Source organism: Ascaphus truei, chromosome 2 (assembly GCF_040206685.1).
Source record: "Ascaphus truei isolate aAscTru1 chromosome 2, aAscTru1.hap1, whole genome shotgun sequence".
NCBI lineage: Eukaryota > Metazoa > Chordata > Amphibia > Anura > Ascaphidae > Ascaphus > Ascaphus truei.
In genome coordinates this window covers 285,170,106-285,193,509 of record NC_134484.1, presented here as the reverse complement: position 1 = coordinate 285,193,509, position 23,404 = coordinate 285,170,106, and the positions used below count along the sequence as shown (strand labels likewise).

General features: G+C 39.9%; 1 protein-coding gene across 1 annotated transcript; it reads right to left on the bottom strand.

The window, feature by feature from the left end:
* Positions 1 to 373: 373 nt before the first annotated feature.
* On the bottom strand, positions 374 to 18,917 carry LOC142487274 (thread biopolymer filament subunit gamma-like). Its single transcript, XM_075586282.1, has 5 exons — positions 18,075 to 18,917; positions 17,169 to 17,229; positions 16,583 to 16,678; positions 13,869 to 14,045; positions 374 to 619 (listed from the first exon to the last, which is right to left on the bottom strand). The coding sequence occupies exons 1-5, from the start codon at positions 18,824 to 18,826 to the stop codon at positions 389 to 391; spliced, it is 1,317 nt and encodes a 438-aa protein (XP_075442397.1). The 5' UTR covers positions 18,827 to 18,917; the 3' UTR covers positions 374 to 388.
* Positions 18,918 to 23,404: the final 4,487 nt, after the last annotated feature.

The window sequence follows — 23,404 nt, the reverse complement described above, 5'->3', positions numbered from 1 at the left end:
CTATCCTCTAACCTTAAAGCTGTTAGTACCTCCCATTCATACTTTTCTCCTGTCCCCTAACCTTTCTCCTAAATTCACTTTTATCTATTCCTTTTGGCTTTTTCTTCTTAACTTCCAAACTTTTTCCAGTCTTATGATCCCTTTCTGCTTTCTCATTAACTATTTTATACTCTTCTCTAAACATTTTCCCTTATCTCCATAACACTTCTCTTTCATTCTATAACAAACAACTTCACCGCCTCTTCCATTTAGCCTTTTCCCAATCTCTCCTTTACCCTTTTAACCTATTCACCTTTTATCTTTTTTCCCTCTAACCTTAAATCAGCCCTAGAAAACCATTAATTACTTTTTTCCAATTCCAAAAAATTCTACTGGATGTCCTGGATAACTATGTAGTCTTATTCAGAAAATAGATATAGACAGGTGCAAAGGATTCAGGGAACGTACATGCAGATAAGATAATTAAATATACAATTGATTCTAAAATACCCACCACTGAAAGAAGGGACTGTAGTTCAGTGTTTAATGATTGTAGATCTTTCTTTGCAGTAGTGATTTCTGTTTTGACTGCGGAAACGACTTCTGAGGTCTTTGCTGTTTCACTGTTTATCTCTTCGATCTGTGGTGAGAAATATTATATTATTTTGTTTGTTTTTAAATAATCTGTACGAGCATTGGATCTTTGGGAGATGGTTTATCTAGATATATTGATTGGTTTCTCCAACCATTTTTACATGGACTTCCATCTTATCTCAGAAACTCTACAGATTTTCTAAATGCCCTTTCCAACTTCACCTGCTCCACCAAATTATTTATGGGTCAAACTGGATGTCACTTCACTTTATGCCATTATTGACCACACACAAGGGGTTACAGCTAAACAACACTTCTTACACAAATCTAATCTTTCTCCAGCACAAAACACTTTTTTCTGAGTAGATATTAGTTCTTTTAACACGCTATTTTTTATTTAATGCACAGTATTATTTACGAACACAAGGCAAGACAATCATATGCAAATTGCAACATCATATGCAAATGTATTTATGGGTTTTGTGGGAATCTACATCCATTTTTGGTGATACTAATGTATATTGTAATCACATTTTTTATCGAAGGTTTAAAGATTCTCTCATTTTTATCTGGGAGGGTGATACTAAATTGTTAATAGAGTTTATTGACTCTCAATCAAAATTAGTCCAATTTATTTTTCACGTGTAATTTCATATAATCACCATATTTATTTCTTGGAATTACTATTATATGTGGCTATGGACTGTCACATCCAGTCAGACATCTTCTGAAAACCAAACTCTAGAAACATGTTCTTGAGGGCCAATAGTGGCCATCCGAGATCGCTCATACAAGGCATCCTCAAAGGGCAATTCTTGAGGTTATGACGTGTATATTCCAATGTGGTACATGATTTGTCCTTAGGGAGTACAAGACAAGCGATAAACGAGGCATTTGAAAATGCATTCTTGACCAAAAGATCAGACCTATTAAGTAACAATTATGCAATTATAAACACTAACAAAAATGAATAGATTCCTTTGTTGTTTATAACTCAACATAGCAGACAAGCGAATGATATTGAATGATATTAGATCAATAATCGCCAGACACAGATATCCTCAAGTTAGATGTTGATCTAGAACCGTTTGTGACCAATAACCCCACGTTTGTATTAAAAAAGGCTAGAACATTAGCCACACATCTATCCCCCAGTCTGTTTAGATCTTTACCTCCTGAAACTTGAGGCTTTTTGCCAAAGGTTTTCACAAATTTGGCCACTGTAGTGTGTGTACCTATGCCAGACCTTTAACATCCCTTAAATCCAAAAGCACTAAAACCAGATATAAAATGAAAACGTTCATCACATGTAACACCAACTTCGTGATCTATATGCTGAGATCTGGATGCGGAAATAGTTACAGTAGGGAGAATGATAAGACCTTTGAAAATACTAATAATGGAGCAGTTGAGGTCCATAACAAAGATGGACACAGTATCTCGACATTTTTAGGCTGCCCCCAGGGAGGCATGAATTAATTTTCCTTTAGTGGAATTGAATATATCCCCCTTCATATCAGAAGAGGTAACCGTCAAAAACATTGAACCACAGGGAAATGCTTTGGATCTTTACTATGGAAACCCTGGCCTGGGAGGTATAAATATTGATTGGGAAATACAACATTTTCTTTCATCAATTTTATATTGTACCATTGAGATTCCGCCTCTATATTTACTTAGCTGTCACAGCAGCTCTAATATACTCATACATTCTCCATATTTGAGGAGTAGCATGTGATATAGACATTTTCAATAAACATTCTCAATATGTTGTGATAAAAATGTACACTGGCGACCAACTTTATTCTTACTTGGCTAGCTCCGCGTATTTCAGAAGATCCCGGTGATGTGCGGTTTTGTGTCGTTTTCTCCCGGGGTATATAGCGTTATTTTCGCGGCTGTGATTTAAGCATTTTATTCCCGCTTGCTGCAATACTGCAATGCCGTGTAAAAACGCATGGGAACGTTTGCGAGCTGTTGTCTTTGAAGCCGAGAAATTCATGAATTGTAATGCAGTATATACTGTATATATACAGTATATACTGTATAACAACAACCCATATAACCCCTAACATACACATAGAGTACTGTATATGCACATCAATGATACTATAGGCCATCCCCTGGCGAGATGTGTTTGTAGAAGAGAGAGAGAACCGCTGCTCTCTCTGCGCAAACATCGGCACATTAAAAATTATTTAAAATACATTTTTATTCATAGTGTAGATGTGCAGGGGGTCTCCGGAGCTGAACCGCATTGGTTTCAGGTCCGGGGACCCCCTGCTCCCCGAGATATGGCCCCCTTTATGAGGTGTCGGTATCCCTCTGCATTTAAAGGTCCCGATCACATGACCGCGGCATGTAAACAAAGCAGAGGGATACCGGCACACCCTAAAGGGGCCTGTATCTCGAGGAGCAGGGGGTCCCCAGACCTAAAACCAAAACATTTCTGCTCCGGAGACCCTCTGCACATGTACAGTATGAATAAAACACATATATAAATAAACTCTCGTTCCTTACCTTAGCGGCTATGTGCTATGGTAACGAAGCAGCATTTCTGTATTTTAATAATATTGTACAGTGAGCAGGGGGTTCCCTGAGCCAGAAATTAATGCTCAGGGGACCGCCTGCTCCTGCACAATATTATTAAAAATACAGAAATGCTGCTTCATTACCATAGCTGATAGCCGCTAAGGCAATGAAGGGGTTTACCCACCATGCACGCTTTATTGGGGGTAGCGGGGGTGGGTGAAGGGGGTATTTGGCCCTTGGTGTGAGTTTATGACTTGCGGGGGGGTTGCGGGTGCACTTAACCCCTTCACGGCCGTAGCAGTTAATACCGCTACGGTCATGAAGGGGTTAACCCCTCCCGCTACCCCCCCGCAAGCCCTAAACAACCACCGTTGGGGCTAATACCCCCTTCACCCACCCCCGCTACCCACAATAAAAAAAAACTCACACACAGCAGCCGCCCAAAAAATAAATAAATCTAAATAAATAAATAAATAAATGAATATAAATAAATACATTTAAAATACATTTTTATTCATAGTGTAGATGTGCAGGGGGTCTCCGGAGCTGAACCGCGTTGGTTTCAGGTCCGGGGACCCCCTGCTCCCCGAGATACAGGCCCCTTTAGGGGGTGCTTTGCAAACCAGAAAGCTCTTTTTGCCCGTTCTGCAAACTCCGGGCAAATCGAGGATTGGTGGGTTAAATGTTCCCACCGAGGGGATTGGGCATACATGTTAGAGATAGGACTGTAAACCCTATAAACGTGTCTGCTGGGCTATCCCCGGTGTCATTCATGACTTATCCAAGCTTTGCTCAAGATTCCATTCAAGTACAGCGGCAGCAGTTCCAGAACGCAAGGGGTCAACAACATCGTAACCAAGGATTTACCCCTACTTCAGTAATTCGTTAGCCCTGGGGACTCCCGAACGAATCCCAATGAATTAGAATGAACTTCTTTCATGTGGCGGAAATATTAGGTTGGCAAGTTGCGACCTAGCCAAAAGGACTTGAAGCCAGAGACTTTATTTCTACAGCTTTCGTTCAATGGACAATTTATTTAGTTTCCCCATACCGGTAAGAGTTTATTAAGTGTTTTCTGAGGTAGTCGTGTGTTGGTCTATTAATGAAATAAATGACAATTTATTTTACCCACCTTGTTATGCTTACATACATAGTTACATAGTAGATGAGGTTGAAAAAAGACGTATGTCCATTAAGTTCAACCCATGCTAAATTTAGTACTATATTGGTGAACCCCGCTTCAGCTAAATGTTAATTATATGTATGGGGGTACGGTGCTGATGGGTGACGTAATAAGTTAACAACATAGAGAAAAGAACTCACTTAAAGCACTCAATGACCCCTATGAAGTGTAATGATAATATTAAAAATAATCTTTAATGCTAAACTAATTAAAATAATGGGTGTTAAATTACATCAAATGACACACATATATGTTAACCCTAAGATGAGTATATATGACACTCCGGGTTAATGTAATAGAGGGACAGTTTGAGGTGAATTAGATCAAACGTATTTACGCCGGAGTAGCCCGCAGACCAGACCTGTCCCTAGAACTGAGGTGGCAGGTATGAATACACACACCGACAGAGCGAGGGACGTGTCCGGGTTGTGGTATTAGATGATGCCAGGCCAGATGGGGTGTATTGCGAGAATACTTGCCGATACCGTTTTTCCCAGAAGAATGGTCGTTGCCGTTGCCGAGATCAGGGGTAGGAGACGTATGGAGGGATCGAGATGAGCGCCGTGGTCGAAGGGAGCCAGAAGGTACGTAAACAGGAACAATCCGAAGTCGAGAGCCAAAGGGGGTAGTCAGCCAAGCCGCGTCAAAACCGAGAGAATCAAAGAACAAGCACTGTGAAACACCCATACAAAAACTATGACGAGCGAGGAAGCACAGAACAGAGAGGGTATATAAAGCTGGAACAGCCAACCAGGAGAGAGGTCGTGCCTGGAGGAGCCCAGGGAGCTTCAGAGCATTGGATGCTGTTCTTAGAGCTCAGGTGACACTCAGCAAGAGCCAGATTGTAACCATGCGGTGTTTGGGGGCGGAGCCTGAGTGGGATAAGTTCAAGGGCTTTTGTGTGTGCACTGTAAGTCCAACGTGTGCATGAGAGGAAGCAACGTGGGGTGCGCATGTGCGCGCGGGACGGCGATTCCGCGCTGACGGCTGCGGCGTAGAGCGCAGAGGAAGAACCTCGTGGAGCGTCCCACCATGCCGAGGGGTAAGTGATGAAGCTGAAGGGGGCTTGCGTGGTTGTAGTGGAAGGGTCTGAGCAGTGTAAGGAGAGAGGCGTGAGCTCCGCCTGAGGCGCTGTGCGCTCACATTCCTAACAAACGTGTCCAGATAACTGATATGCAGTATTCCCTAATAGTGGTAGTTAGGTATGAGCAAATGTGGGGGGGAAGTGGGGGCTGCAAAATCACCTGTCTAGGTAAAATACAGGTTTCAAGGTGATAGTAGTGAAAATGTGAGACTGGTCAAAACATAGCTATATATAGGCACAAAATAAATGCACACCAATCAGTGTGTGCTCACTAGGTATATAATATATTGCTTCAATGATGGAAGATCAATACTGTATATTCTCCCACATGTGACCACCTAGAAAAACAGCTAATAAACTCCAAACGAATAAAGAGCTGGCTGTAGTACACAGAACACAAATACTATGGCTAATAAGTTCCTATAAACGGTGTGGCTGTTTGTATACCTATGCACATATTCATGAATGTGCTACCACCGTTAGGAATGCTTCTGCCACTAATATAGCTGTGTATAAGTATAACGAGACCTGTCTAGAGTGTCAAACAAGTCCCAACGTGGACAACTGGGGAAATAGGAGATATGAGACTAATCGTAGTCCTACTAATAAGCAATATGTACACACTGATCAAGGGGTGCACTCAGCATATAATATATTAATCCACAAATGGATAGTCAGTCACACATACCCCACAAGCAAAACACCTAAAAATCAGATGATAAACTCCAGGATGTTATATAACTAGCTGTCAACAATAAACATAAATACCATGGCTACTAGACTCCTATGAGCGGTGTGGCATGTGTATACCTGTGCACATATTCATGAATGCGCTTCCACCGTCAGGAGTACTAATACCACTAATATAGCAGAGTATCCAAAGAGTTAAAGCAGCCCCAACCTCACCTAACGCTGCCGAGTAACCACACAGACTCCTGCCCAGGATAGAAGGGAGTACACGCGTGCAGTCTAGCAGCTGATTGCTCTGCAATTCAGAAGGCTGCCACGAAAGTCCTGACTGTGCGCGTGCACGTGACAGATGCCGACGCGTGCGTTTCGTGATTAGAAACACTTTCTCAAGGCTCAGTGTGAGGGGGAAGTCCCATTGATCGTAATAAAGTTTATAAATGCATGGGTGTGTTTCAATTAGTTGGGAGTTTCACCCTAGAGGTGTGTCTATGCAGTGCTGCTGTATAGGCTCTAATACAGCACCATCAAGTAAACATAGGCTGTCCTCAATCATGTCTAGCGAGACATATAAACTCTGTTCACCAAGGTAATGAAATCCTTGTTAAATTCATTGGCATGGATCAATTCTCAATGGACCGACGACATGGGGATTGGGACACAGTTCTGTTACAAAAAGAGGCAAGATGGATATATACATTACAGACATTATCACCTAAGGGTTTGAACGAAGGGTTTATGTTCACCCCATTTATTTAAGATCTCATCAAGAATGTACCATTCATGTAACATCTAACATGCCTATGTATGTCTGTAAGTGTATATCCCACTGCTTTATAGGAATAATCATTCCATCTTTATAATATACAACAATCAGGTGCAGACCTCACTCAATGTACAGAACTGTGACACCAACTAATCACTTACTACACACTGTGCAGTTAACCCACATATACTTGCCTGATTTCGGTCACTAGGCAAGTACATAATATGGCAATGTACAGAACGGCGATACCAAGTAACCATTTAGCACACACAGTGTAGCTAACCTTTATATACTTACCTGATCTCGGTCTTAAAGAATGTACACAATGTGGCATTGTTAGCTACATAGTGTACACCATATAGCCATTCACATTGCTTAACGGGGCCTCACATTAACCTGTCATTTTCCACTATTAAATAAATACATTTTTACATTATTAGGTCGGATATTTATCTACCTACATCTTATGTCTGTGAGTATTATCCACAGAAGATGTTTATGCTACAACTGGATTAATATTTTATATGTTTCACCCACATTGATTAGAGTCTATATTATGTTTTAGCCTCAGGGGTTAAATTTGATTTTCATACCCCCATGATTATCACAACTCTCTGCCTATCATGCTCATTAACTCATAACATGCAGGGATCATGTGCAACAGTGCTTTAATCATTCCTTAAGCACTGCTGCAACTTCTTTGTGATTATATCAATTATTTGATTGAGGACAGCCTATGTTTACTTGATGGTGCTGTATTAGAGCCTATACAGCAGCACTGCATAGACACCTCTAGGGTGAAACTCCCAACTAATTGAAACACACCCATGCATATATAAACTTTATTACGATCAATGGGACTTCCCCCTCACACTGAGCCTTGAGAAAGTGTTTCTAATCACGAAACGCACGCGTCGGCATCTGTCACGTGCACGCGCGCAGTCAGGACTTTCGTGGCAGCCTTCTGAATTGCAGAGCAATCAGCTGCTAGACTGCACGCGTGTACTCCCTTCTATCCTGGGCAGGAGTCTGTGTGGTGACTCGGCAGCGTTAGGTGAGGTTGGGGCTGCTTTAACTCTTTGGATACTCTGCTATATTAGTGGTATTAGTACTCCTGACGGTGGAAGCGCATTCATGAATATGTGCACAGGTATACACATGCCACACCGCTCATAGGAGTCTAGTAGCCATGGTATTTATGTTTATTGTTGACAGCTAGTTATATAACATCCTGGAGTTTATCATCTGATTTTTAGGTGTTTTGCTTGTGGGGTATGCGTGCGTTTCGTGATTAGAAACACTTTCTCAAGGCTCAGTGTGAGGGGGAAGTCCCATTGATCGTAATAAAGTTTATATATGCATGGGTGTGTTTCAATTAGTTGGGAGTTTCACCCTAGAGGTGTCTATGCAGTGCTGCTGTATAGGCTCTAATACAGCACCATCAAGTAAACATAGGCTGTCCTCAATCAAATAATTGATATAATCACAAAGAAGTTGCAGCAGTGCTTAAGGAATGATTAAAGCACTGTTGCACATGATCCCTGCATGTTATGAGTTAATGAGCATGATAGGCAGAGAGTTGTGATAATCATGGGGGTATGAAAATCAAATTTAACCCCTGAGGCTAAAACATAATATAGACTCTAATCAATGTGGGTGAAACATATAAAATATTAATCCAGTTGTAGCATAAACATCTTCTGTGGATAATACTCACAGACATAAGATGTAGGTAGATAAATATCCGACCTAATAACGTAAAAATGTTTTTATTTAATAGTGGAAAATGACAGGTTAATGTGAGGCCCGTTAAGCAATGTGAATGGCTATATGGTGTACACTATGTAGCTAACAATGCCACATTGTGTACATTCTTTAAGACCGAGATCAGGTAAGTATATATAGGTTAGCTACACTGTGTGTGCTAAATGGTTACTTGGTATCGCCGTTCTGTACATTGCCATATTATGTACTTGCCTAGTGACCGAAATCAGGCAAGTATATGTGGGTTAACTGCACAGTGTGTAGTAAGTGATTAGTTGGTGTCACAGTTCTGTACATTGAGTGAGGTCTGCACCTGATTGTTGTATATTATAAAGATGGAATGATTATTCCTATAAAGCAGTGGGATATACACTTACAGACATACATAGGCATGTTAGATGTTACATGAATGGTACATTCTTGATGAGATCTTAAATAAATGGGGTGAACATAAACCCTTCGTTCAAACCCTTAGGTGATAATGTCTGTAATGTATATATCCATCTTGCCTCTTTTTGTAACAGAACTGTGTCCCAATCCCCATGTCGTCGGTCCATTGAGAATTGATCCATGCCAATGAATTTAACAAGGATTTCATTACCTTGGTGAACAGAGTTTATATGTCTCGCTAGACATGATTGAGGACAGCCTATGTTTACTTGATGGTGCTGTATTAGAGCCTATACAGCAGCACTGCATAGACACACCTCTAGGGTGAAACTCCCAACTAATTGAAACACACCCATGCATTTATAAACTTTATTACGATCAATGGGACTTCCCCCTCACACTGAGCCTTGAGAAAGTGTTTCTAATCACGAAACGCACGCGTCGGCATCTGTCACGTGCACGCGCACAGTCAGGACTTTCGTGGCAGCCTTCTGAATTGCAGAGCAATCAGCTGCTAGACTGCACGCGTGTACTCCCTTCTATCCTGGGCAGGAGTCTGTGTGGTTACTCGGCAGCGTTAGGTGAGGTTGGGGCTGCTTTAACTCTTTGGATACTCTGCTATATTAGTGGTATTAGTACTCCTGATGGTGGAAGCGCATTCATGAATATGTGCACAGGTATACACATGCCACACCGCTCATAGGAGTCTAGTAGCCATGGTATTTATGTTTATTGTTGACAGCTAGTTATATAACATCCTGGAGTTTATCATCTGATTTTTAGGTGTTTTGCTTGTGGGGTATGTGTGACTGACTATCCATTTGTGGATTAATATATTATATGCTGAGTGCACCCCTTGATCAGTGTGTACATATTGCTTATTAGTAGGACTACGATTAGTCTCATATCTCCTATTTCCCCAGTTGTCCACGTTGGGACTTGTTTGACACTCTAGACAGGTCTCGTTATACTTATACACAGCTATATTAGTGGCAGAAGCATTCCTAACGGTGGTAGCACATTCATGAATATGTGCATAGGTATACAAACAGCCACACCGTTTATAGGAACTTATTAGCCATAGTATTTGTGTTCTGTGTACTACAGCCAGCTCTTTATTCGTTTGGAGTTTATTAGCTGTTTTTCTAGGTGGTCACATGTGGGAGAATATACAGTATTGATCTTCCATCATTGAAGCAATATATTATATACCTAGTGAGCACACACTGATTGATATGCATTTATTTCGTGCCTATATATATAGCTGCATTTTGACCAGTCTCACATTTTCACTACTATCACCTTGAGACCTGTATTTTACCTAGACAGGTGATTTTGCAGCCTCCCCCCCCCCCACCTTTGCTCATACCTAACTACCACTATTAGGGAATACTGCATATCAGTTCTATGAACACGTTTGATCTAATTCACCTCAAACTGTCCCTCTATTACATTAACCCGGAGTGTCATATATACTCATCTTAGGGTTAACATATATGTGTGTCATTTGATGTATTTTAACACCCATTATTTTAATTAGTTTAGCATTAAAGATTATTTTTAATATTATTATTACACTTCATAGGGGTCATTAAGTGCTTTAAGTGGGTTCTTTTTTCTATGTTGTTAACCTATGCTAAATTTAGACAACAGATACTTTATCCTATATCTATACTTACTTATTGATCTAGAGGAAGGCAAAAAAAAAACCCAGAGTCATATCATCCAATGATATCTCATAAGGGGAAAAATAAATTCCTTCCTGACTCCAAGAATAGGCAATCGGATTAATCTCTGGATCAACATGCTTCCCATGTATACTTATTTCGTAAATCCCTGTATACCTTTCCTTTCTAAAAAGATGTCCAACCATTTTTTGAAAAAATCTATTGTATCTGCCATCACAGTCTCCATGGGTAATGAATTCCACATATTAGCTGCCCTTACTGTAAAGAAACCTTTCCTTTGTTGCTGGTGAAAGCTCCTTTCCTCCAACCTTAAGGGATGGCTCCGAGTTCTTTGTACTGCCCGTGGGATGAATAGTTCTTTTGAAAGCTCCTTGTATTGTCCCCGAACATATTTGTATATAGTTATCATATCCCCTCTTAGATGCCTCTTTTCTAATGTCAATAAATCTAATTTAGCTAGCCTCTCCTCATAAGATAGATTGTCCATCCCCTTTATTAATTTGGTGGCTCTTCTCTGCACTCTCTCTAGTTCCATAATGTCTTTTCTTAGGATTGGTGTCCAAACTTGTGCTCCATATTCAAGGTGTGGTCTTACTAATGCTTTGTAAAGGGGCATAATTATGTTTACTTCCCTTCCATCCATTGCCCGTTTAATGCAAGATAAGATCTTGTTTGCCTTTGCAGCTACTGCATGACTTTGGGCACTATTGCTAAGCTTGCTGTCTACAAGCACTCCTAAATCCTTCCCCATCAATGATTCCCCCGATTTATCCCTATTTAATTTGTAAGTCACCTTTTTATTCTTGCATCCCAAATGCATAACCTTATATTTATCTGTATTAAAACTCATCTGCCATTTACCTGCCCACGTTTCCAGTCTCTCCAAGTCCTTCTGAAGAGAAATTACATCCTGCTCTGATACTACTAGCTTACACAATTTACAGTAGTATCATCAGCAAAGATGGAGACTTTGCTCTCGATGCCAACCTCAAGGTCATTAATAAACAAGTTAAAAAGCAGGGGTCCCAGTACCGATCCCTTAGGTACTCCACTCACGACTTTAGCCCAACCTCAAAAAGTTCCATTTATGACAACCCTCTGTTGTCTGTCCTTTAACCAGTTTTCAATCCAGGTGCATATTATTACTGAGTCCAATTTTCTTTATTTTGTACACCAACCTCTTGTGTGAAACCATATCAAAAGCCTTTGCAAAATCTAAGTAGACCACATCAACTGCATTACCTTACTCTAAATTCCTAGTTACCTCCTCAAAGAAACAAATAAGGTTAGTTTGGTATGATCTATCCTTCATTAATCCATGCTGACTATTACTAATAATTTTGTTTTCCATTAGGTATTCCTGAATATTTTCTCATATTAAATCTTCAAGTAGTTTCCCCACAATTGAAGTCAGGCTTACAAGTCTGTAATTTCCCAGGTGTGATCTAGCTCCCTTTTTAAATATAGGCACCACATCTGCTTTACGCCAATCTTGTGGTATTGAGCCTGTGGAAATGGAGTCCTTGAATATTAAATATAATGTTTTGGCTATTACTGAACATTATTCATCCCAAGGGCATTACAATGAACTTGGGGGCATCCCTTAAGGTTGGAGGAAAGGAGATTTCACCAGCAACAAAGGAAAGGCTTCTTTACAGTAAGTGCAGTTAAAATGTGGAATTCATTACCCATGGAGAATGTGATGGCAGATACAATAGATTTGTTCAAAAAAAAGGTTGGACATCTTTTTAGAAAGGTATACAGGGATATACCAAATAAGTAAACATGGGAATAATGTTGATCCAGGGAATAATCCAATTCTTGGAATCAGGAAGGAATTTATTTTTTCCCTTATAAGATATCTTTGGATGACATGACACTGGAGTTTTTTGTTTGTCTTCCTCTGGATAAATAAGGAAGTATAGAAATAGGATAAAGTATCTGTTGTCTAAATTTAGCATAGGATGAACTTGATGGACATATGTCTTTTTTCAACCTCATCTACTATGTAAATATATATAAATATATAAATAAATATATATAAATAGCTACTATATAAACCTATGATGTAGTATGGACCTCCACCGGTGAGGTCGCCACCAAGTGCACAGGTGAAGAACCTTCTGATGTTGATCCCTACTTAACGAGATCCCTCACGAGGAATAGACTACTCTTTGCAAAAGCGCCCATAGGCATAACATGCATCAGAGGTCCTTTTTGCCTGTCCTCTTTTTGTCCTTCTTTATGATGTTGTGATCAGCCGAATAAATGTATTTTATTTTTATATGATCCAGCTTTCACTGCAAGCAGGGAGCACGCTACCTCTGGATACCAACTAGCATGGTCTTGAGTTATTGGAAATGATTGAATGTCATATTCTCAAGTCTAACTCCACAAGATATTATTGTTAACATACCACTGAGTGGGTCTGAGCACGCCATCTTTGTGGTTTTTTTCAGTCATTCCCCAAAACACAATCATTTAGATACATCTCTGAGTTCTGGAGTATTATTGACCTCATATGAAAACAATCTTTGATGTGGATTCGCAAAAAAAACTTTCATGTCTTGATCAGTGCAACCAACATATGCATAATACATGAATGAACATACTAATATTCCCAATGAACACTAGAGAACCGGATTTGAACCCTGGTTCTTTTTTCTTCCACTTCATGTAATGCACTGCAAATTAGTCAAACTTGCTGTTGGACTAATTTTCAGTGCATTACATGAAGTCTACAGAGGTTGACAATTCACCAAGTCTTAATGATATAATTTTACCATGTTGGATGACTATAAATGTTATTGTTTTTAAATAATTTTTTTATTTGTTCATGGCATCGATCATCGAACACACTCAATTATACGTTTTTAATTGACATTTTCTTCAGAATAGATTGGAAACATCTACTGTATTTGTAAGAAGGGGAGTCAAAGGAAATTGGTTTTGATGATCTGTATTGCTACTTTTGCGTACAAATTAAATTTGCAATGCAAAGAAAATGGTTTAGAATGTTTTGTCTGTGTTGGGTCATTGTATAATCTGATTCAAATTATGTCCAATTTTAGTGACACAGCGGCAAAGGGAACTACATTATGCATTTGTTTTGATGGAAAAGGGAATATAAAATAACAGGAAATGTTATCTGGGTCAAATATAATCAAACTATAGTGGCATAAAAAGGACCGCATTAATTACCTTAGCTCTGAAGTAGGTCTCTGCATCTTCTTTGTGTTGTTGTACAGATTTTTCGTATTCGACTCTCAGTTTGTTCAATGCAGAGGTGAGGTCAAATGATTTCATGGCATCCACTTCGATGAGAGAGACAGAAGTATCAGCAGAAGTGCCCAGCTTACTTTGTAGAGAGCTTAGTTCCTATAGAATAAGTTTAGAGAACAAGCTGTCAGATTGTATAAAATTAAATAATAAAAAGATTCAGTTGGTCAGCTATAATTTTTAAGTATATTCAGGTAAACAAGGTTATCCCATCAGGTGCATCAGAAACAGCATAGTAGCTGCTGCGTATTATAAACTCAATTTCACAGAATATGTGACGGCATAGGAATGTCATAAATGCATGTATACGATCTCTCAGCAACTGGCCAGCTCTGGGCACCAACGTGTTGCATACACTCACGATTCAGTAGATATGAATACCGTGACTCGTTCCTCCAAACCTTCAGTGTTGCACCGCCAACCCTCCCACAACTGCAGCGTCGCGTAGGGCGGTCACGTGACTGGCGGTGATGTCATCCAGAAGCAGAAGCTACCCGACGTGCTGTCCGGCAGGGAAATACAGGGAACTCCTCCAACAGGAAGCAAAACGGAGCACAGCCGGGAAGCAGACGAGGGCAACGAGGGTGGTGACTAAAAAGTTTTATTGAACAGACATGTGCAGCTGATGGATCCTCTGACGCGTTTCAGCCCTCAGGCCTTTGTCAAAGAGTGATCCATCAGTCATGGGAGGAACATAGATATAGGCAATGTAAACACAAAACACCTGCACCAGATATTTAGTTTAGATTTCTGGCAAATAAAATAATAAAAATGAACAGGTACACTCATGTCATAAATAATATATAATAGCTAAACATATAATAATGAGACACCCTTATGGAGGATGAGTGATCAGTAGCAACAACATCGATATAGAAGATGGCATCAGATATGGGTAGCAATAATGTGAAACGATGGAGGGGCGGTTTGAGGGGGGGACGGGGGACGGGTGTGAGGGGGGAGGGTGTGAGGGGTAGGGGGGGAGTGCCTAGGAACTCATACTCTGAATTGCTACTGATCACTCATACTCCATAAGGGTGTCTCATTATTATATGTTTAGCTATTATATATTATATATGACATGAGTGTACCTGTTAATTTTTATTGTTTTATTTGCCAGAAATATAAACTATTTTCTCCTATGTATATTATAGATCTGAGTGATATGTGGTTTATAGATATTGTATTTTCTGGCATTGCTTTTAAACTTGTTTGTCATACAGCCATTAGGCATGTTACCCGCTTCACCTGATACTCATTTTCCAATGAATATCTGGTGCAGGTGTTTTGTGTTTACATTGCCTATATCTATGTTCCTCCCATGACTGATGATCACTCTTTGACAAGGCCTGAGGGCTGAAACGCGTCAGAGGATCCATCAGCTGCACATATCTGTTCAATAAAACTTTTTAGTCACCACCCTCGTTGCCCTCGTCTGCTTCCCGGCTGTGTTCCGTTTTGCTTCCTGTTGGAGGAGTTCCCAGCTATAATTTTGAACATGGATTTTCTGGATTGGTACAGTACCATTAAAAGAAATGCAGAATATTAAAATTGACACATCTATGATTTGTGTAAATCACTTTTAAAAAATAGGCTTACCTACAAAAGGATTGCACTGGGAAAGCTGTGTCGGATCAACAGAGAACTCAATATAATACTACAGTGTAAATATTTTTTTTTAAATACATTAATTACATAAATACACAAACAACAAATATATTGAAATTCCACCAAATGGCGTATACTGAGACGGCTTTATCCTTTATTATCTATTGCCCCATAAAAAATAACGTTTTCTGATTCATCAAGATTGTTTTTATGTCATACCAAGTTTGACATGCTTTAAAAAGCTAAACAAATGTTGTTTTAAAGTTTAACATTGCAATGGTAAATTGTGCAGAATGAAAAGCGACTTTTACCTATGACTTCAGTGTGACACTTACAATTGGCCAAACTTCTGTCATAGTAAACGTGTGAACTTTACTATTTACGTATAATTTCTCTTAATTACTGGGCTTAATTACTTTAATTATTTATTTACTTTAGAACTTAACATCAACACAAATCACTTTTAATATGTATGAAATTAACTATCCAAACGTGGATAGCCTATACTAATAAATAACATATTCAAATGCCTTTATCAATTAGCCGCTTTTCTTTACTCTTTTTCTAGTTTCAGTGGTGTCTTACTTCAGTAAGATGCCCAAACGTGAACTCAATATTCAAGGTGTCTTCCTTACGAAAGACTTATATGGTGGCAAAATTATTGTATGCTGCTCCCTCTGTCCACTTCATGATAGCATTCACCCGTATGCTAAATGCACAATCTACAATTATTCCTAAACTCTACTCCCCAAAAAATATACCAAAAATATCACAAAAGTCTTTATGTAGCATCCTCTGTATTGCTACCCAAGTGCCTAATATTTATTGAGTAACATAAGATTAAACTATTGGGAAAAACAATTGTTTCCCTAAAAACCATAGAATCTTAATAATATTAATTGTACTAATAGTAATGGAAAATATTATTAATTTAATAAAGTCATAATATTGCTAATAAAACTGGTCATATTTTGACTGCAACAGTATATAAGTAAAGTAAGTAACAGTGGGAGACACATATCTCTCACCTCTTCATGTGTCTTCTTGAGGAATTCAAGATCATCCAGAGCAGCAGTAAATCTTTGTTCCAATGTGGTACGCAATTCAGCAGCAATTTCAATGTCCTGCAATGAAAACTGGATAAATGTACCATGTTGTTTTCAAATCATTACCAAGGGTTTCAGAAAAAACAAAGACTACTTATGAACCATGCATTGATTTGTAATTTTCTATCTAATATGTATTTAATAAAAAATATCTTATTTAATTTTGTTGCTAAATATTTTAATATTGCATGTTACCACAAAAAGATTCCATGGTATTAAACATAACAAACATTAAATAAGGTCAATACAGTTGGTGGAAATATGTCTTCATACTGAAACTCTAGTAAAGTGTATATGGCACTGCAGTCTTTTTGCCATCTATTGTATTGTCTACATTTTATGAATGAATACAATTTTATTGACTGAGGTTCTTTGTTGCATGGTAACATTGGTCAGGAACCTCTGGTGTAGATTATAAATGTTTACAAAAAAAATATCTTTCTATAATTGAAGGGGTAATGAAAAGGAACAACTGTATAAAAAACAATAGTATTATGACAAAACGTACCCTTTTCATTGCTGAAATATCTGTTTCCAGTTGATATTTTACTCCCAATTCTAACTCAAATCTATAAGAAAATAAGATTAGCATGTTCTTAAAATATGTGATTATAACTTGTCTTAATTTTCAAGTTGGCATTTTATAATGGTTTGGTCTTCATATCCCACCAACTATTTATCTGTTACTCATCAAGCAAGGGTATCCTGAGATTTTAGATACCCTTTTTATTGAGTTGGACAAATTCTGTCATGCTGAACGTCTGCATAGAAGTAATATAAGCAGTACAAATACAAGTGTATATATAGAATAGCAAAAAGACATAGAAAAAAAAATCAAAGTTTCTGTAAGTGAAAGCAAAACTCTGATTTAAATCTATTAAGCTAATTCAGAGCTACCACAAAACTTTAAATAGAACCTATTTATTTTTGTTTGGTCCCTTTTATTAAATTGTTTGATAAGCATGAGCTAAACAAGGATTACTTTTTTTTTTTACATTGCACCATTGTCAGTGTTGAGCAAAACTCATAAAATAAGAGAAACTACTATATGAATGATGATATTAAAGAAACCATCCCATTTATAAAAAAGATCAGATGCATGTGCCCATGCATGAGCACATGCATTGTATAAGTGGATTACATGACAGTGTGAAAAGTAAAACACGAAATTGACAACAGGCAGTAGTCTATTTATTTTAGTATTTCAACAGTTGAAAAAGGATACAGAGTATTTATAAACACTGCCAGTATTATGCAAGTATCAAGTCTATTTACAGTGAAAATATAAATATATAGAAAGTAACTTACAATATTTACGACATTACCGTGAAGTGAGAAAAATGTTAAAAGCAAGCATCAAGATCAAGATAGAAAACAGTTACTGTATGTACCAACTCTGCTATCGTATGCTTACTTTGTCTTCAGTTCTTCTGCTGCTCCCCTGATGTTGTCCAGTTCAATCTCATGTCGGATATTTTCCAAGGTTAGAGTCTCAACCGTGCTTCTCAAATCAGTAAGCTGTGTCTCATAATTTACTGGGGTAGAAGGGTCTAATGAAGAACCAACCGTGGTGCCCCCTGTCAAGAGGTTCAGCTGTGTATGGAGTGTCTGGTTTTCCAGCTGCAGTTGCTTTACTTTCTCCACATAGGAGTAGAAGCGCTCATTTAGTCCTGCTAGAGTTTGCTTTTCAGAAGCTCTAGAAGGCAACTGGGGCATTACCCGAGGAATAGACCCTCCCAGTGCTGAGCTTAGGCCACCAGCAGTCAGAGAGCGCCCCAAAGAAAATGCTGCACTACTATATCCTGCCCCTATGCCACCCCCCAAGCCAAGACCAGCTGCTCCTCCACCAAAACCAAATCCTCCACTTCCAAAAGCATAACCTCCGCTGCCCCCACCATATCCTCCTCCTCCTCCAGCAGCATATCCTCCCCCTCCCATACCATATCCCCCACCTCCCATACCATATCCCCCACCTCCCATACCATATCCCCCTCCTCCCATACCATATCCCCCTCCTCCCATACCATATCCCCCCCCTCCCACACTTAAACGGGATAGACCAGCAGAAAGGCCACCAGCAGAACCTGCCCCAAGCCCAAGAGAGTAGCCAGACTTCTGGGAAGAAGAAGCTACCCAGCTACGAGAGCTAGAACTTGAGACTGACATGATAGCACTTTAAGAAAAAGCAGTCAAATGTAGAACTTTGAGCAGCTTGGAGGCTCTGGGCATTCAGGATGTAGAACTGAAAGCAGAAAGTTATATTGCTTCAGCTTTATATACAGTATGCGTTCTACCTATTTAACACACCTGCATTGCCTGAGGACAGCGTCCTAGCATTTGTGCAGTACAGAGGTATTTTTTTTCTCAGCGTCTGCCCCCCAGCATGTTACCATCAGCAATATGAGAATTATACTAGATAAATCTGTCAAAATGTAAGGCATACACTCATGAGAAATATAGCTAAAGGGTTTTTATTATTTTGTTTTTCATACTATCTACACATTATGCGGGACCATTGCAATTTCTCTAAATGTTTGGGATTACCATTTAGCTATATTTCTTATGATTTTTATTTTGTTCAAAATGTTGTATTTTGAACAGAGCTCTGTTAGCCTTAAAGTATTACAGCAAATGGGATCTTACCAATGGGAGCACTCCTCTCCGAATTGTATTTTTATTTTGTTGGTCCCTAGAAAACAATATATCTATCAGCGCTGTAATTTTGTGTACCCATCCCTGACCAAGAAAAATCACAATAGGCTATGTATCAAATTTAAAATTGAATTTGTGTAAGTAAGGTAACAAAGACATTTTACTTTGTGTCAGTTTTGACTGTTTTAGCACATCTTACCTCATTTTTGTATCCTGGGGAAGTGACTGGAGAAGTTAGGCTTGAGTTATCAATATTGTTAGATCTCTACAGATCAGGTCCTTCTAGGGCAAGCAAAACATTTCCCCCGGGAGCTACTGAAACGCAACACATATGATATTCTTTCAAATAGTATAGCATACGAGCTCGGAGCTGTAAGAATTCAAGGAGGCTCCTTGGTTGAATTCCCACAACTGAGTTTAATGGTTCACCAAGCAGGTTTTTATACATAAGGCAGGGACAAAAATACAGTTGTCATCTGTTACAAATATGGGTACACATCTAAATTTACATGTAACCTCTACATAACGCCTTTTCTGTAGATCTTCAAACATTTAACTGCTGAGCAAGAGGAATATACAATGGTGACTTATAAGGCAGCCCTATCCTCTGTAGTCTTGTTTGACCAATCCCATGTATTCTTCTGCAAACCACTCAGGAGAGGAAAAACTCCAAGGGAGAAACCTCCAAGAGACCATGTGCCTGCAGAAACCTATCTCTTTTAGGTATCTCGTTTGATAATCAGAGATGAACATATGGGTGGTTGACGAGTACCAAGACTATTGGTATTTCTCGCTCTCTTTGTGGGAGGCATATACATAATGGTCGAGCTAGAAGCAGAAACATCTTTCTTTGGCAAAAATAGAGCTGATTACACATTTAGCCATCTAGATTAATTCATACACACAGAATAATAAACCTGCGATTATCCTAATTCTGTAAAGAATTTAATTCCCAATACACCGAGCCAATTTTCATGGCCAAATGTAAAATCAAACTCTTTTGTTTCCTCTCGCATTCTAGATTAAATTTCTGCTAGAGTATCCATATCATGGTGTATACTTTTTGATTGGGTGTCAATATAAGAACAGCATTCTTTACCCACTAATTTACAAACCCCTCCTTGTGCTGCCATCAGATAACCCAATGCCATACAATTTTGCAAAACTACTGTCCTTATCTATTGCTGAACCTTAAAAATAGCGCCTTTTAGTATCGTGTAAAAACGGCATTTATATTGACTACTGAAAAATCTCCTTTTGCACATAAATCATACATTCCTAAAAGGGTATTAGACCTCCCGCTACTCTCGTAACTGAGCTATTTTTAATAATTAATGCCTTTCAATTTTGTATTCTTTGCTTAGGTATGATGAACATTATTTAAATTCTATTTCTCAGCATAAGTGGGGGTTGGTGTGGGTTAATATTTCCTAGGAGCGACTGCCCAATACATACATCTTACATACTACATTTACTCAGAACATCGGAACAGACAAAATGGCTGCCATAGGCAAAATGGTTGACTTGTGATCCTTTCCTTGTGGTTGACACACGCCCTTGGGTGACCTCCCCACCTTCCTTATATCCAATCTTCTCAGCCCCCTCTTATCCTTTAGAGACAATCTTTTAAAGAACAGTTAACCATATCATAGTCCTGCCGGACCAAAAAAATAGTCCCATAGTGCATAACTTGATTCCTTTCTGGCCATTGTATTGGCTCAGTTGATTTCTTTTTTCGGTCCCTTCTTCTGGGGGACTGCTGACATCTTCATCACCAAAAAGAGACATAGCATCGGTGGGGGGGTTGCAACGCACTTCTGGACCAAAGTTTTGCTGTTCATAACACAGAGAGTAATGAGTAGGACAGACACACATACAAAAACATCCACTAGCTTCGCTCCCAGCGAAATAATCTAACCACCAAGTCCCAACAAATCCCAACCCTCATCTCTACCTTCAAACACTGGAACCACTTTCCCAAATAACATAACCTGGTCTAGTTGCAGGATAATAATTTATCTATCCTTCTATCACAGAGTCAATAATTCCCCTAGGGTAAACTTGTATTTCTACTCCCTTCATAACCAATTTCTTATATATATAGTTCTACAAATATCTTATAGCATCTTGTCTTTTTCCAAGGGGTTAAATATAACTCTCGTGTTCCTGGGGTGCAATTTAGTGGGTACATTGGGATAGATTGCACCTAAGATGTGGGCTTTGTTTACCAGGATTCCATTATATAACAAAATATTCTTGTTTCTACCCTATCGTCTTCATGTGGACACCACTTATATAAACCTAATAGAATAAACATTGAAATTAAAATAATAAAACCTGTAAAAAGAAAGGTTATTAAAAAGTTCAAAGTTCATATGTTGAGGTCCAATTTTTCTTCCTATGAACTTTTCTCCTTTTTTTGGTTAGTGCCGGGTTTTCTTATGAACCAAAACACCAACTGAGAACGGCTGTGTCTTTCGGCCTTCCCTCCTTTGTTGAGGTTTAATTTGAAGCGACTGTGGGTGCACTTGTGTACCATGGATCCAGGAAAAATACTCTGACTTGGTAGAATCTGGAATAGGGCTCTCCACTTTAGATGAAAAGCACTTTTGTGTCACCTTTATCTTCATCTAATTGGAAGGACTGCACCTGGACATGAGACACTCAGACAATTGCATTAGTTTCACACAATAGATGCTGATTAAAATCGTCTGTTTTAGAACATAATCATACAACATTAAATCTACAAGGTACCTAGGGTGACCATTGGTCTTCCCATGAGAGAAAATTATTTCTGATTGTCACATTAGGCCAGGCCAAATGCACCTTTATATTTAAGGGATCAATCGCAAGGCAAAATAGGCAGAAAAACAAATGGTGGTTTATTCGGATAAAACCTTGAAAACTCACAAACACAAGAAACAGAGAATATACTTTGGGGAACCTTATACTTATTAGGAAAATAACTTGGGGAGATTTGGGCTCGAAATCCAGTAGTCTGGGGGTCACAGGGAGGCCCTGGTGTAATTCACACTGCGTACCGTCAAATCATGCCTGCTTGCTGGGGAAAATTAAGTGACTACCAGCACTTTGGCCCCACAACTCCTGCAACCACAATAATTATATTTCCACCCAAAAATCCCCCTAAAACTGACACACAAGAAATTTCACAGTTCCGCTAAGGCAGGGCTGCACAACACGTGGCCCACGGGCCGCAAGCGGCCCGCCTGGCCTCTCTGTGCGGCCCTCGATGAGATTTAAAAAAAAAAAAAAAAAACTTTGTAAAAAAAAAAAACTTTGAAAAAAAACAAAACTTTGAAAAAAAAAATGGCGCCGATTCCCTGCGGTCCCAGCGCGCATGCGCTAGGCCCGCTCCACCCCCCCCTTCCCTGCTCCCAACGTGGGGTGGAAGGGCAAGCAACTCTCAGCTCCTCTGTGGGCCCGATTCCCCCCCCTGCTCCCAACGTGGGGCGGAAGGGAAAGCAACATGCAGCTCCTCTGCGGCCCGCTCCCCCCCCCCTGCGACGGCCCCCCTTCTTTCCCCCTCCTCTCCCTCCCCACTCCTCTCCCTCCCCACTCCTCTCCCTCCCCACTCCTCTCCTTCCCTGGTAAACCCTCGCGGCCGCATGCTGTCTGTGCCCTCTAGGAGCGCGCACAAGCAAACGCGTGCGCTTCCTGTAACCCCCCTAACCCCCCTTCCCGGCTCCAGCAGGGGAACGCGCTCCACCAGTCCCGCGACCCGGAACTTCAGGGTCTGTTAGTAGAGCGCGGTTCCCCCTGCTTCACCTGCCATCGCAGCCATCCACCACCTCCTCTCCTCCTTTTGCCACCGTCGGCGGCAACAGAGTCTGCTACCGCTGCCAACATCATCTGGTAGGCATGGGAGATGCTGACTTGGGGGCGGGGGGGTATGCTGACTTGGGGGGGGGTATGCTGACTTGGGGGGGGTATGCTGACTTGGGGGGGGGTATGCTGACTTGGGGGGGGTATGCTGACTTGGGGTGGGGGATGCTGCCTTGGGGTGGGGGATGCTGCCTTGGGGTGGGGATGCTTCCTGGGGGGGGATGCTGCCTTGGGGTGGAGGATGCTGCC

Excerpts from the sequence above, each read along its gene's own strand:
- LOC142487274 (XM_075586282.1), bottom strand. The coding sequence starts at position 18,826 with ATGTCAGTCTCAAGTTCTAGCTCTCGTAGCTGGGTAGCTTCTTCTTCC. Across the intron at positions 16,679-17,168 it reads ATATTTCAGCAATGAAAAGG|GACATTGAAATTGCTGCTGA; the intron begins GTACGTTTTGTC and ends TTTTCATTGCAG. Across the intron at positions 620-13,868 it reads AGACCTACTTCAGAGCTAAG|ATCGAAGAGATAAACAGTGA; the intron begins GTAATTAATGCG and ends TTCTCACCACAG.